This window comes from Anabrus simplex, chromosome 1 (assembly GCF_040414725.1).
Source record: "Anabrus simplex isolate iqAnaSimp1 chromosome 1, ASM4041472v1, whole genome shotgun sequence".
In the NCBI taxonomy this organism is placed as follows: domain Eukaryota; kingdom Metazoa; phylum Arthropoda; class Insecta; order Orthoptera; family Tettigoniidae; genus Anabrus; species Anabrus simplex.
This window is the reverse complement of record NC_090265.1, coordinates 638,985,702-639,002,704: the sequence shown is the minus strand read 5'-3', so window position 1 is coordinate 639,002,704 and position 17,003 is coordinate 638,985,702. Positions and strand designations below refer to the sequence as shown.

The 17,003-nt window shown below is 40.4% G+C and overlaps 1 protein-coding gene across 1 annotated transcript; it reads left to right on the top strand.

The window, feature by feature from the left end:
• The first annotated feature begins 7,527 nt into the window (after positions 1 to 7,527).
• On the top strand, positions 7,528 to 16,631 carry LOC136884166 (uncharacterized). The gene is made up of 3 exons (XM_068229553.1): positions 7,528 to 7,674; positions 13,181 to 13,498; positions 16,332 to 16,631. Exons 1-3 carry the CDS (start codon positions 7,528 to 7,530, stop codon positions 16,629 to 16,631), a joined length of 765 nt encoding a protein of 254 aa, XP_068085654.1.
• Positions 16,632 to 17,003: the final 372 nt, after the last annotated feature.

Genomic DNA, 17,003 nt, shown 5'->3' with positions numbered 1-17,003 from the left:
AGCAACAGATTTTTAAAATGTTCTGATCATGTTGATGAAAACTGTTTTAAGAAGCCTAACAAAACTTCCAGATGTCCTCCTTTGAACAGGAAGACTGTACGAGCCTGATGGAAAATATTGGGAACTGATCCGGTATTCAATATTAAATATTATCCTATCGATTTTTGCATTTGTAATATATATTAGGTTGTCCTTGTTTGCTCGGATATAACACTGTCTGGACCAGGGGCTATGCCACAGCCCGTTGAGTTAAATGTTAGGACCCTTTAAACAACAACCAACAACAACAATTACCTCCTCTTTGCTTACCGTTGTCGTAAAATTCGTTGAGTGCTATCCGCTCCGCTTCATTCATGCAGTCCGGATGATCTTCTCGTTCGCAGTTATTGGGATTGGAAGAGATGGAAGAGAAATGGTCGTCAATACATTGAACACTTGAATTAGAAGTAGGCGTTTGTTGGTTAAGAACATTTCTCATAGTTTTTCTCCGTTGGTTGTAATAGAGGAACTGCATTTCTTCGTAGCTCTATTCTCTTCTCTCTGTCCCTTATCGTCGCGCGTTCCGGGTTACATTGATTTTTATATAATCGTTGAATTAGTCGATCACGTTTAGTATTCCTGGCTTCAACGTATTTCGTAGTGGGGTGTTATGGACCTTGGAGAAGGCTTATTGATTTGGACAGGAATTCGGCAAATCCATTTGCGGCTATGTCGAAATCATCGAGCGTAATCCCTAGTATATGAAGCCAGTAGACTAACTCACTCACTCACTCACTCACTCACTAACATTAATGTTTACCCACTTCCAGATGAGCTAGAAACTTAAAATTCGGCAAGCTGATAGATATAAGGCTGTAAGCTAAGGACAAATTCCAAAAAGTTAACATTTTTAATATTTAACCGCCCTTCCCCCAAACAAAATGTCGGACGCAAATTCCGGGTGGGCTAGAAAATTGAAATTTGGCAAAATTATACCTTTTACTCTGTAACCAACGGAGAAACTCAAAAAAGTTCCAATGCTTAACTTTTTACCTGCGAGAAATATCGACATGTGGCGGTGCAGACCTTCGTTTCGAGATATTTCGTGGCTAAATGGCAATTCCTATAAAAATGGATAACACTTTTGGTTCTAAAAGGAAAGGATCTACGGCAAGAACCAAAATATTTGATCGTTTTATCGTCTATACGCCTGCCACCTTTCAAGACTATAGGTGTGTGCTAGGCTGGTGAAATAATGTTTAAAATTGTGAGAAGCGTACGAAATATGACAGATCGAAACATTCACCTCTACGGTATATATAGCCGAGATACGAAAAACTGTTATAGCCCCAAAACTGTAGGCCACCCAAGGGGTTGTCTGATGGTGTGATCCGTTTGTCGATTTCCCAAATTAAAGCCAGCAGTTATAAACGTGTATATTATCTCGCTTCCAATATCTATATCATATAAAACAGCATGGCTGGCTGACTGACCTGATTTCAGACAAACTAGAAACTTGAAGTTTGCCCACAACCCGCGGTAAATTTCCTAAAAGTTCAAATGTTAACCCCCTACCCTCCATCGTGAAGTCAAAATGGCTAACACAAGTTCCATTTACGTTAGAAAATCGAAATTTTGCAAAATTATACCTCTTGGCCTGTAACCAATGGAGACATTCCAAAAAGTCACAATGTTTATCTTTTTCCTCCCTGAGTATATCAAAATATAGAGGCAGATTTAACAACGCTGCAGAACATCGTTTCGAGTCGTTTTTGCGGCTAAACGGCAAGTCGTATCCCAAAATGGACCAAGACATTCGGTTTGCACTATGAAGAAGTCTACAACTTTGGCTCTATGACCTTTAGTCGTACCTCGATACCTTATGCCTTACATACAGCTGCTTTTCCCATTTTACGTCAATTTTGTACATTTTTCATAATTAATTTTACTGTTTAGCACACTTACAAGACTGACAGAATCATCAAATGTGGCAGAATCATTGGCAAGTCGATGGACCATATGCAAGACGAATTGCCTGATTCTAGCTGCCGTATAAGTATGGTATAATGGAAGGATTATGTGGAAACTGTACTCAAATTTCAGGCTAAACTAAGTTTCTAAACCAATCTAAAGTGTACCCAGTGGAGATACGACAAAACGTAAACAAAATCGAACTTGTAGATCGTTTCATTCTTCATACGCTTTCCAAGTTTCAAATATCCAGCTGTTTATAATTAATTGACATTGATTTTATCAAGAACATATGGGACATATGTACCCAAAGAATATTACACTCTTTACTCAAGAATGTAACTATCCCAATGATCTGCAAGTTATTATGAAGAGAATCCATTTAAGCTTTGGACATTTTTAGAATCTAAAAGAGCTTCACTGACAAAAATTGTTAATTTTCACGATTACAGACACTATCTATTCTTGATACTCATAATGTGTAATGTGACATTTTTTTAAAGAATATAATTGTCGCATGCTAACTTTAAGACGTTTTTAATGTGTTATGTAATTTTCATTATAATCCATGTATAAATAGTGTGACCGTATCGTCACATTGAATAGTTATTCGTAAATTAATATGTGGGGAATATATACGCTTGGAGCGTCTTTATTTGTGTGGGAGCTCACTTGCATCATGTTGCGCAATACCTTTCGCCAGTCCGACGCCTAACGCACGCAGATGATGGCTTAGAAAACCCCCGAAGTGAGCGCTGACTTACAGTACAGCCAACATGAGGATGTGATTTTGAATGTACTTTCGGCATAATAATGCTGAAATTAAACTCGATGCACACGGCGAAGAAACAGTCGGAATATTGGATCATCAACAAAATTATGAAAGATAATAAAATAATATCAGTCCTGAAATTACGTTTTAAAGGTGTTACGTAAGATGGTCTGGCTTCCCCACGCTAGCGATGAAACCAGACGGCCAACAGGGATTCCCCGGAACACACTGATTTAGACGACCGAATTAAGATAAAACCATTGATCGTCTTGAGTTCAATATTACATCTTGCATCTCTGAGTGGCGGGCCACACAACTTGCCGCATCGCTGATTTACAAAAAATCAGTGGATCTGGAGATCTAAAATTATGGTGGGGAGGAGTTCCTCAGCTCAACCCCCACTACATGTGAATCCTTACATGCTTGAACTTCAGAGGGTAGCAGTACAATCTTCAGAGTGTGTATGGCGTGACCAGATGGTCGGTTTGTGGTTGGACTTTCCCGCTCTGTGTATAATAAATGTGCAGTAAATGGGAGTGCGATAAGTATTATTTCCATGTGAATTATCAGTAAAGATCTGAACTGAGTGAGAGCGATATGAGAATTATAGTTTGATTGTGACGCGGCACGAAAGTACGTGAGTTACGTTGTGTTTTTGAACCGAGAACTGTGAAGCTATGATGTGCCGTGCATCGGACGTAGAATGCTACTCTTCGATTAATATACCATAGTAGAGTCAGAGAGGCCATCGATTGTGGTATTTTTTTAAAACTTTGTGAAGGCAGACGTGTGAATAGGGGTAGCACGAATAATCAGTGTCTTATCACATAAAAAAATTCCGATAATATTTATCGTGCTGAATAACGGCGTAATTTTTAGAAGTGCGCAGAAACAAGCGCAAGAGACAGGGCTTTGTAATAAATACAAGTACCACATATCACGTTAATTTGGAGTAATAAACTTATTCCAGTAACGAAACCGCGAGTTCGGTATTGTCTTTGCCAGACTGAGTTAGACTAGCTGTGTCCTCAATCGGGGTAATAAAGACGTAACTTTCGTTTTGTTAGAGGAAAAGAGAAATTTGACTGTGACGTGTGCAGAAGAAGTATTTGTGAAATCAGTGTAAACAGCATCTTTTCAGTGTTCACAACTCCGACGCCATGGATTACACAAGGATCATCGCGGGACGTCTTGTAACAGTGACCTCACACATCGGCGCCATGGAGCAAAAGCTTCAGGCGAGTCCCTTCGCGGACTCGGACGGTGGACGATGAACCAAAGCTGTTGAGTACAAAGCTATGATTTTATGATATTAATATTCCTCTTTGTAAATAAATAAGAATGTGATGATAGGGTTAGGATGATTTCTATTACTGAATAATTAAATTAGTTCGCTTAGAGTGGTCAACAGCTTCCCTTTAATTTTAATTTCTTGAGGCTATTTTGGGGAGGAAACAAATTAGGTGAATAGTATGAATTTCTGGCCCCAGTTATGTCATTGCATGTGCATGGTTTTATCTTTGTTTTACGAGTACTGTCAGAGGAAGAAGGGGGAAGAAAGTAGTGAATTTTGACAAGTTAAGGAAGTCGATTTCATCTGAAAAGGCTATACAAGAGGAGTCAGGATCATATGATGCTAGGATCTTTGCCAAATGCCTGTGACCAAGATAAATGTGGGACAGACGAAGTACTTGATTTTAATGTAAAGTAGTAGTATTTGCTGCATGGTAGGTTAAGGTTTGCTGTATCCAGATGTGTGTGAAGAATTCATCGTGCCGAGGTGCGAATGCCCACCCAACAAACACGAGCTAGGACCCTGTAAAATTTTGTTTGTTTGTTATTGTTTATTGGAATTTTAATTTAATTTTAATTAATTAATTTGGTCGGATATTTAATGCCGATATATTGAACGTAGCATAAATTCATATCAGGTACACAGTTCTCATTATTATTTTTATTATCTGAGTTAATAGTAAACTCTAGCTTGCTAGCTTGCGGAATTGTGGTAATTCTGCGACGAGGGGAATGCTAGGGGGCTTTACGTCGCACCGACACAGATAGGTCTTATGGCGACGATGGGATAGGAAAGGCCTAGGAATTGGAAGGAAGCGGCCGTGGCCTTAATTAAGGTACAGCCCCAGCATTTGCCTGGTGTGAAAATGGGAAACTACGAAAACCATCTTCAGGGCTGCCGATAGTGGGATTCGAACCTACTATCTGCCGGATGCAAGCTCACAGCCGCGCGCCTCTACGCGCACGGCCAACTCGCCCGGTACGAGGGGAATGATGTTTGAACTCCGGACTTCCGTAAAGTTGAGAAAATATGAAGTGATAGAACGGCACAAATGTTGAGAGATTTATTGAATATCAATAACGCCTGAGCTGATTTGAGCATGGTTATAAATGTATCAGCTATTACCGCGAGAATATAATGACCCATTGAATAGGCATTGTGAACGCGTCAATGTTGGTTTTAAATAGATTAGTGCCCCGTTGGGAGAGCGAGTGACAGGCAGTATTCATTGCAGGCGACCCTAGAAAGTCGGAGCTTGTTTTTTTCTTTTGTGTAAGAGCAGGCCAGTTGAGCCGAGGGCCGAAGCCGTTTCGTCGAGAAAGTGACGTTTTCTCAAACACATTGTTTCTGATGCTAGTAAAAGATATATTTTACCTGATTACCACATTCTCAAAAGGCTAGGTCGAATTAATGTAGGGACACTAAATTGACACACCTAAACATGCGGCAGATAGGGGTTTGGTTATTTCCAGGATACCCGATAAGGAAGGACAAAAGGTCTCCACTTCGAACCTCGGGGCACGATAAGAGTAGTTAGTCACACAAACGGCGGATGATGGTAAACAAAATGCAGCCATTATGTATATGATATGTGATTATATGTGGTTTCTTTGGTGTTATAAGAGTGTAAACATGATGTTTTGATAATTAGTGATTTATTCAATGTAGACTTCGTGAAAAATCCTTTGATAGTCCGTTTAAGTGGAGGGTTTCGACCCTATGATGTGTATAGTTAGTCATCAAATGAGGTGATTTGTAGTAACCAGAATCGTGTTCATTTTGTTGAATTGGGAAACAGGTGGTAATTCCGTAGAATTTGCATATCATTTTAAATTTTATAAATTCTCTAAATTTTTTATTTCTCGTGTTATGTTCAATTTTGGCGGCAACTCTAAGACGAATCTCAGAGCAAACCAGTGTTGCTTGTTTTTAATATGTAATTTGGGAACCATTCCCGGGAATATGTATATTCGTAAGGTAATAGCTCCTCACTGTAAATAAGTAAGGTTTGTTATAATATTGTTTATCGTACTCAACAGTTAAAATAATCTGGTTAATAAACATCGAAAACAATTTAAACAATGAAGACCTTAGGAAGGCAACTCAATTTTCTCCGAGTTGTCTGGAAGTAAATGATGTAGCGCTCAAGTGCTTAATTTGAATATGTGATTTGTTCTGGTATTAAATACAGCAGCGTAATGTTAGTAGACCACTTAAAGACTTGTATAAAGATGTGGATCTAATGTTCACTTGAGTGACAGCACGGACCTGATTGCCCGTTGCTGTAATTTGAAATTAATGAATGTAATTTCTTTCTTGCTATTTGCTTTACGTCGCACCGACTCAGATATGTCTTATGGCGACGATGGGATAGGAAAGGCCTAGGAAGTGGAAGGAAGCGGCCGTGGCCTTAAGGTACAACCCCGGCATTTGCCTGGCGTGAAAATGGGAAACCACGGAAAACCATTTTCAGGGCTGCCGACAGTGGGGCTCGAACCCACTATCTCCCGATTACTGGATACTGGCCGCACTTAAGCGACTGCAGCTATCGAGCTCGGTAAATGTAATTTAAATTTGATAAACAAGGTTGTAGATTTAACGAGAGTTAATTAAATGTTTAGAAAATTTTATTCGTGCCTATTTTCGCTGATATTAGCATCCTGACCTCTTCCGTTCATTTTATGCCTATAAGTTAGTTGTAAGATGATTATAGTTCATAGCCGCGAACGTACAGCGCCCTCGAGAGGCTTGTGCTCACATTTTTAGAACGGGAGAGTAGCAGAAGACCTCGCTATGCTGTAAAGGGCATTTGTCGCCTGATGTGAGTGGATTAGTTATTAAAATCCCGATGAGGCGGCATTGTCACCAGGCAAAAAAGGTCCCTTGACTGTCATTTTTCTGTGGAGCGTGATCCCATGAGTTCATGACCCGGAAGGGATACACGAGTGTTGTCACATGGTTCCATGAGCCATGGGAGACGATGGGAAAGGTCCCAATAGATAATGTTTCAGACATTTGACCTTAAGGTTACCTACTGGCTGAAGATGCCCTTAAAAACGGGCGAAACATCTCCCCGAGAACTGTACATAGTATTATGTAGATTTCATCCACGTAGTACGTGGCTTGTATTGAATAGGTGGTGATAACAGAATACGTTATTTTTGGTGATAATTTGTTCATAGTCAGTTTCAATACGGATCAATCATGAGAATTGTCTTTTGCAATATAGGGCCTACACAAAACGAAGATAATGTTATACAGTATGTGCATTATAGGAAAGTATCGCACGCCAATTCAAAGTTGGTTTGATTCATGAAAAAGATACCCAAATTATATGTATTTAATTTATTACAAAGTTACGGAATTTCATTAAGAGGAGAATTCTTATGGGCTTGTGTGTGGCATTTCTTAATGTAAATTAAATTCTTTAATCTGCCAGACTTAAGAGGAACGGAAAATGGTATACTTTCAAGTAACTCTTCATTATTAACTGGTGCGGCGCTGTGACCCAATGCCCACCACCAAAGATGAACTGTGGAACCAGGTGAATGCAGCATGGAGGGCTATACCCCACGACGCCTTTCACGCCTTACACGAGTCGAAGCCTTCACGCATGGAACAAGTTACCAGTGCCCATGGAGGACCCAGAGCATACTTGGCAACAGGACACATGCTGAACAAAGGTGACTGAAATGCTAATCGTTTCTGCAGAACATACTAATGAACATGTCCTGTGAATATGAACTTCCTATCTCTAGTCTTTCAGTGTGTTCTGCTTTTTATGAACATGAGTGTATATTTTGTGACTGCCCCGAACTCTTTTCACATCCATTTAGCAGCTGAAATTAATATCGGGGTATACAAATTTGACATAATACTTGCAGATAATTCTTGGCCTGTTTAAAATCTGACTAGGCTTGAAAGGGAAGATCTCCACAACCAAAAACCGCTCCATGTAGTTGACTGAACCTTTAGCTTATCTGCAAGTTTTGATGATGCGCAAACGTTATCAGCAGTCACATTTAGACGTTTCCCAGTGAATCGAGTTATCAAACGGAGAATTACTTTCTCACCAAATGATTTATGAGCAGTCTTTTAGCTTCTTTGCCTGTACTGTATATGGAAAACTTTTGCACACATATTACGTGTCTACAGCAACAACTAGACAAAACTTAATGCCCTATTTATCTGACTTACTAGCACCGTACTGCAAGAATGGACACCTACCTTTGAATGGAAAATGAAATGAAATGGCGTATGGCTTTTTTAGTGCCGGGAGTGTCCGAAGACATGTTCGGCTCGCCAAGTGCAGGTCTTTTGATTTGACGCCCGTAGGCGACCTTCACGTCGGGATGAAGATGAAATTATGATGAAGACGACACATACACCCAGTCCTCGTGCCAGCGAAATTAACCAATGATGGTTAAAATTCCCGACCCTACCGGGAATCGAACCCGGGACCCCTGTCGCCAAAGGCCAGCACGCTAACCATTTAGCCATGGAGCCCTTTGAATGGAAATAACTGTCATCGGCGCTAAGATTTGGACCTGGGTGGAAAGAAACAATACAGTTTTATATGGAAGGATTCCATACCTGAGATGCACGGGAAAACTTATCTGTAGGTAGTCAAACGCTGTCTTCAGGTCACTTTGTTGTCATATCTGAGGTATGCCTACTTCAAGATTTCTGTAACCCGGTCCCCTCGCATCATTTCAGAGAAGAAGGGCACACTCCACGTTTTATTCCACAGACTCCTCCTCGGAACCGATATCCTTCTACATGCACCACTAGCATACAATACTGCACAGAAGGCATCTATTTCCTCCAGAGTGATAGACGATATTGCGTCACCCGTCTTCAATCTTGCCTCCTCTTCGGTACAATTTTCAATATGTTTCAGAACACAGTTATCAGAGGACGCAAGGCACTGCCTACATCATTCTGAGAGATATGTCTTTTAGCGTATGTTGTTGGCCCACTGTTTTGTCGAAGAACGTTCTGGTTTCGGTGTCAACCAGCGGTATCGTATCAACGAGGGATGACTCCCCAAAGCGCTCAACATGCAGCTTGTTCTACAAGACCTAAAGGAAAATTTGCAGACCGAAATTGTCCTCTTCCTGAAGTAGCTCTTACAATTCGTTCATTACAACATCCTTGAAAAGGAAATGCGATTGAAGGAGCTTTGGCATGTAAAAAGAGAGATTAATCTGTTTCTCTTTCACTACTTTCATCTCCACTTGTTGATCTAATGTCTGTTCCTACTCATCTTTTCATTAGGCACATAGTCTTCATCTTCACCATCTGACCTACGAGTATCACCATTACTGCTTGCAGACGAATCGCTAACAATGTCATGTAAAGCACGTATTGAATCTTCCTCAGTCTTCAAATACTGCCGTTTAGCTCTGATTTCAAACCATATGTACAGTTTATAAACTATTACAAAACTGTGAACGTTAAAATGAACTTGCCACTACAAGACTGAAACATAAAATGAATGAGTGTACTGCGGCAACAATGAAATATTTTCTATTGATGTGAACTGTTATATTGTTGGAAAATAAATGAAATATAATATGATTCCGAACTGATGCAAACAAATATTTTATATGATTTATCTCCCGGCTCTATTTCCTTCGTCGGAAGGGGCTGGAGTTGTATTGAGAGGTGAACTTCGGACTTAGCACATATATTACAAGTGAATGCCCTCCCTGTCGCTAACCTCCGCAGACGTGATGAGTCTCAAATGAACGCTAGGACACACAAGAACAGTCAGTCCCCGAACCAATGGAATTTAGCATTCAGGCCAGAATTCCCTGACCCGGGCACGAATCGAATCGGGAACCTTGGAAATGCCAGCACGCTAACCACTCAGCCATGAAGGTGGACTAACATTCTATACGATTACCAGGTGAAATAAAAATATATTCCAATTGCATACACTAGTACAAAGATCTGGATCAAACTGACCGTGCAGTCCAAGGGGAATCATCAGAGAAATGACTAACTTCTTCAATTTGCCACTTATCAAAACCAAATTTAACACGCAAGCACATACAACATATTTTTATTATTATTTGTTGCATGGAAAATGCTCCTTGTGCGACGGTTTTCATTTATTTTGCGCTACAATTTTGCAGACTTAGAAAAATGACCATATTTCAGACCAAATCCCGATTTTGCAGTCACCTGCAAACTATTGGAGATATATTTGTTACAATATTGTTCATTATTCATTCAATAGACAAAAATCAAGTATCGTTCTATTGCAGGAGTAAAAATTTGAAGGTTTGCAGAATTAACTTACTTTTAATTCCTGTATATATTCAGACATTCTCAGAAAATTTCAGGTGAATCCGATAAGACTTCTCTCATAAGGAGCATTTTATGAAAATCCACGGATTGCGAAAGAACTCCGTAGTAAAAAGCTTCCATGTACATGGAGAAGTCCATGGTTTGTCTACGACAGGATGTAATAATAATAATGTTATTTGTTTTACGTCCCACTAACTACTCTTTAAGGTCTTCGGAGACGCCGAGGTGCCGGAATTTAGTCCCGCAGGAGTTCTTTTACGTGCCAGTAAATCTACCGACACGGGGCTGTCGTATTTGAGCACCTTCAAATACCACCGGACTGAGCCAGGATCGAACCTGCCAAGTTGTGGTTAGAAGGCCAGCGCCTTAACCGTCTGAGCCACTCATCCCGGCACGACAGGATGTACTAGACGAAATGACATAATTGCCTTTAGAGATGTACGTAAACTCCCGCTCAGGCACACCTCTGCGGAGGTACGGACCTGCCTTCGGGCAGAATATTCCTTTACCCTTACCTTTCCTTTAAAGATAAAGGCAAGAAAAGCTTCATTTTCGATCCGACCATCCGATTCGAGCACCATGTCGGCTAGTGTATTGAAGTTCATCTTGAAAAGAAGAACTTCTACGCGCCCACCATACCGTTCTGCAAAAATAAATACGGTACCAGCTGATTGAAGTAGAGATTATCGGCCTAATGGTTGGTGCTCGTGGCACAATACCTGCATTGTTCATAGAATTATGGAAGAAGTTCGACCTGACTAGTAACAGCATTAAAAGAATAGTTACCACCACCATACGTAGATCTGTACATACCCTGAAATCTCATTTATTCGGACCTCCATAATTTTAAAAATCCGTATTACCGCTATATTTCATTTTGTATCCTGTTACGCTTTACTTTGTCCATTGTGGCAACCCGTAATTGTGGGGAGTCGTTGATTCGTTCAATAAATATATTTAAGGTAGATAAAAGAGATTGAAAGTTAAGGAGCATACATGCTTTAAAACTGCCCTGGTCTGTAAATTACACCTTTAGATGTCTTCCCCTCTTACGCACATCGTAGGCCTACTACGACGTAGATAAATTCCAAAGATTTTTGAAATGGTTGTCCAAAACACCTCAAGTTAATTTTGTCCGACAGCGCCAGAGAAAGGGGCTAACCGCCACTGTATAAATCAGGCATTTAGAACTTTAAATGGCGTTAGGAAAATACGAATAATGGGATTTGAATTTGGAAGATACGGGGAATTTTCAGGGTTAAAATTGAAAATTCGAACTTTTGGTCAAAAACTGCTATATTTCAGTCATGACTCCTCTTAAAGGTAAAATTATCAAGAACTTAATTTCTGTTATTTGTATGAAATTTAAAATGGGTAGATTTAGAGACAAATGAAAAGTAAGACATTTTAAAAATCCTGTCATATTAAGGCCGTCAGCAAAGATAAAAAGTCTAAATAACTCGTCAGTTCTTCTGTAGTGTTAAGGCGAATCCGTCCTGACGTGTGCTACGGCCAACCGTTTAGCGCAAAGAAATGTACTCTTTAGATCAAAGATGCTATCGATTAGATTACTCTAGAATGTTGTCTTAACAGCGGGGAGATCGTACTCAGTGTCATAGAGAGTTCACGGTAATTAAAACTCCCACTGCTGATGTCACTAACACGAAGAGCAGTGAAAAAGTTTCTACACTTCACTTAACGTGTGTAATTCAATCTATTCTATTCCTTGTGAACTGTTGAGAATTGATCTCGGTATAAATAGCGCCGTCTCTGAAGGCTTTGTCGACAGTCATCCAACACAAACCACAGCGACAAGTATGGCTTCAGTGAAGGTAATATAGAACTGTAGACCAGTTCTCATTCTTATAATGTTATTTGCTTTACGTCCCAGTATCTATTTTCACGGTTTTCGGAGACGCCGAGGTGTCGGAATTTTATCACGCAGTTCTTTTACATGCCAGAACATATACTGACACGAGGCTGACGTATTTGAGCATCTTTAAATACCACCGGACTGAGCCAGGATCGAACCTACCAAGATGGGGTCAGAAGGCCTGCGCCTCAACCGTCTCAGCCACTCAGCCAGTTCTAGTTCTGAATTTCAAATTAATCCGTATTAGTCTGGTTATATAAGCTGTATCTATTTTTTTAATGGAAAAGTACGGGTTTACTGCTCCAGGCTAAGATTGTTTACTAATCCGAAGCTAAAACAGAATACAGTATTTTAAAGGATTATATGTCCGGCTCTTTGGCTGAATGGTCAGGGCAGTGGCGTTCTCTTCAGAGGGTCCCGAGTTCGATTCTCGATCAGGCTTAGAATTTTAACCGCGTCCGCCGAAATCCTCACAAACACGAAATTGTCAATACATTCCTCCATATAATGTCTGTGTCAGGAAGGGCATCCGTCCGTAAAACTGGCCTTAATTTCCATTAGTGCCACCGCACCTGACTGACAAAAGGCTAGGAGAGAAATAAAATTTGTTCATTTTACATCACCTTAGGTACATGAAACCAGCCTTTTTTCCTGCAGACGAATTGGTCCTCCAAGAATCCATTCTGCCTTCAGCAATGAACTTAACGATCAATTCTAATTCGGTGTAGACTTCTTCACGATTTCAGAGCTACTTAACACATAATTCCAAGTACAGTGATAAAATGACCGAGTCATATTGAATGATTTTTATCTGGTTCTGTCCACTCTTCGACGAAATTTATAGCAACTTACACTTCAATGAAAACCGGAATTATCTCGAAAAAAAAAAACAAAACAGACGAACGGGATCAATATTCATTAAGCTCCCAAAAACCCAGTGTCATCGATATAATTTTAATGTTTATTCTTTCCCTAGATACTTGCGCTGATTGCGCTCCTTACATCAGCGTACCTTAGCGTTAATGCTGGAGGTCATGGAGGAGGAGGTGGTGGCGGTCATGGCGGCGGAGGAGGAGGCGGTCATGCACATTCTTTCGCCTATTTCCATGGCCCAGTAGAAGGTGATGCTCAGGAGGTCCACGTTTCTGATGGACATGGCGGTGGCGGCGGAGGACATGGAGGTCATGGTGGACATGGAGGTCACGGTGGACATGGAGGACATGGAGGTCACGGAGGAAATGGAGGTCATGGAGGCGGTGGTGGTGGAGGTGGTCATGGGTATACTGACTACGTGGTAAGTTGATTAACTTAACCATTATAGGTATTATGTTTGATCCTGTATTGTCTGAATGTTTAAAGAATGATTTAACATAGTTTTTACTTGAGTCCGCCTTGTCAATACACTTTACAATGATGGAACTGATATTACTGATGAAGGGAATGGATGATTTTCCCGAAACGTGTATGGTAAAATAGTTTTCTATCGTTATAAGGTGTATTGACAAGGCGGACTCAAGTAAAAACTATTTTTAAATAGTTCTTTAACAGATTAGGTGGCAAGTGTCATTCTTAAAGTGTATTTTTGTTAAGTACTGGTATTTAAAGGTAGCAGCGTTCTAAAACGCGTCTTTCCAGCAGTTTTGCTGAATGGTCACCATACTAGCCTTTGGTTTGGAGGGCCTCGGGTACGGTACCTGTTACGGATCGGAGATTTTAACCGCGAACTAGAACTCCGGGCTGAATGCTTGTGTTATTCGATACACCTCTTCATTTATGTAAAACACATCACATTAACACTCACCACAGAAAAACGCAATAGTGAGTGCATCCCTCCACAATGGGTTGGCGTCAGGAAAGGTATCCGACCGTATAGGCTTAACTGGGCTAAATCCATACATAGTGCTATCTAAGTCAATTTGGAAAAGTTCAGAAAGAACGAGACGTTTGTAAAGGAATTTTAACATCAACCATTCTTACCTATTAACTTTTTAAAAATACGATTCTTTAAAAATACATTTTGAAACAGGTATACAGTCTGCGAAACGGGAATATTACTTAGGCAAATAATTCTGCCTCACGTGTACTGAAAAAAAAACCATCAGTCATATTGTGATTACTGAGCATTTTCCCCGATATTTGACTCAGAGGTATTATAATGCTATTTGCTTTACGTCCCACTAACTACTTTTACTGTTTTCGGAAACGCCGAGGTGACGGACAGCAGTAGTTCTTTTACGTGCCAATAAATCTACTGACACGAGTCTGACGTATTTGAGCACCTTCAAATACCACCGGACTGAGCCAGGATCCAACCTGTCAAGTTTGGGTCAGAAGGCCAGCGCCTCAACCGTCTGAGGCACTCACGCTGGCCAGGAGTATTATGAAAGTAATACAAATGATGTAACTATTTATTTGTGGACGGAATACCAAATAATGAAAACACATTATACTTCTGACAATTTTGAACTGAACTAAAACAACTAATATTAAAGAGATCTATTTAGATGTTGCATTTCATTTTTTTATACCATGTCACGTCGGCCTCGTGCTAGTAAATCTACACCTGCAGACAAAATTCCGGCAAGTGTGCCTCTCCGAAATCCCTAGTAGTAGTTACCAGGCGTGAAATAATAACATTATTATACCAGGTCATTTCTCCACATTCCACGTTTTAGTTGGAGAGGCTCAGATTTAACGCAGCGAGTTTTGATTCCACTTTTAGATAAACAAATTCTAGGTCTGGTAACTATTGGCCAGCCGCAGCAACAGAAATAATAGAAACCCTGGGAGAATTGCTCAACAGCAATGTCAGGTGACACGGAAAAGCGATCATATTCTTCGTCTCCGTATTCTTTAGTGTTACAAGATGTTCTCTGCACTGTTATAGGCTACTATGATGAGGATTGTAGACTCACAATTAGTTTCAAAAAAATATTAGAATCTTTTAAATGTAAAAAAAATCAACGACAACGGTATTGTACATAAAGAACGCAAAAACGAAGTGCTGCCGACTAAATAAACAAACAAAGGTCAGTATACCATTATAATAAAAAAGAAGTGGAGGACTTCGGTCATCTGATGAACGTTCTGTACTTGTACACAGAAGATCAAACCATGAATACTGAGCGTCTCGTTCAATGAGTATGCCAACGGCCATAGCCGTGTTGAAACACCGGATCCCGTGAGGTCTCCGAAGTTAAGCAACATTGGGCGTGGTCAAGATTTGGATGGGTTGCCACGCGCTGTTGGTGGTGTAAGGGAATGGAGGAGCAGATAGGTACTGGCCACCCTACCGTACCTAAACTCCGGCTCAGTCACACCTCTGCGGAGGTTCGAACCTCCCTTCGGGAAGAATACATCCTTACTTTACCTTCAATGAGTGTCTGTTGATACTACTGCATCGAATATCGATGATATATGTGAAGCAAATTAAACTAACTTCAAAGTCCCCACAACACAAAACTCCGTCAATTGATTTGTTTAAATGAGGGTGGAACATTGATGTCAAGTGTTTTCATTTTGATATTTTGTACCGTACTCTTAGGCCTAATGTATGCTGCACCATTTGTTTTGTGTTACAAACTATTTAATGGAACATGATTTATTATTGGACTACAGCTGTGAAAGCTAATACACCTTAATTTTCCTCTGTGTTTAACTTCGCACTGACATAGGAACGTCTTATCTTGACAACGGGTTAGAATAACCATAGGACTGAGAGGGAAGCAACTGTGGCTGGTAAGCAATCGGAAACAACGGACAACCATCGTCAGAGATGCGAACAGTGGGGTTCGAACCCGTAACTCCCGAAAGCCAGCTAACGGCCATGTGACCTAAGAAACTTCAGAAATTAATTCGATAATCATAAGGAAAATGTTCCCCAAATCTGCTACTCATTCTGAGTAGCGGACAATTCTTAACGGACATTATGCAAATCCTTATCAAATCAGCAAATAATATTAACTTTTCCCAGGCTGTATACCTGTTTCAAAATGTGTTTTTAAAGAATCATATTCAACAAAAGCTATTGACAATTTTCACTGAATTTCACTGAGCTTGTTGTGGTTACTAAAAACTTCTTAGCTTAGATTCTTGCGGGCTCTTCAGTTTTCTTCTATGTTTTCTAGGCCCATCCAAGGTACGAGTTCGCGTACGGAGTAACTGACCACCACACCGGCGACAAGCACGGCCAGAAGGAGTCTCGTGATGGACATCATGTCGTGGGCGAGTACACGCTGAAGGAACCTGGTGGTAATGTGAGGACCGTCAAGTACCACGCTGACAACAAGGGAGGCTTCATCGCTCACGTCACCAACAGCGGTGGTAACGACCACTCTGGAGGTACCTATGGCGGTCATGGACATGGAGGTGGTGGCTATGGACATGGTGGACACGGGGGTGGTGGTGGAGGCGGTCACGGGCATTAATACCACTAGAATACTGATAACGGACCCGAAAACCAAAATGTTAACGGAACATAACCCACTGAAGTTGTTGAACACAACTCAACATGACATCTTACTGCTGTTAGAAAAGGCACAAGGATCAGATAGCAGTGATTTGAACTTTTTTATCCAAACAGCATCTGCCATGGAGTGAAAGCTGTTTGGCGCCTTAACTTATCTGGTCGATATTATATGTGTAATTGTTAATATTTTATTGTACTGTAATTGTTATTCTTGTTTCTAATATTAAATGTTACTTTTATAATTATAATATTTGTTGGTGTTTTAATGTCACTGTGACAAATTTACTCATGTATGAATGGCCTAGTTCACAAAATTGTGAAGTGCAAGCTG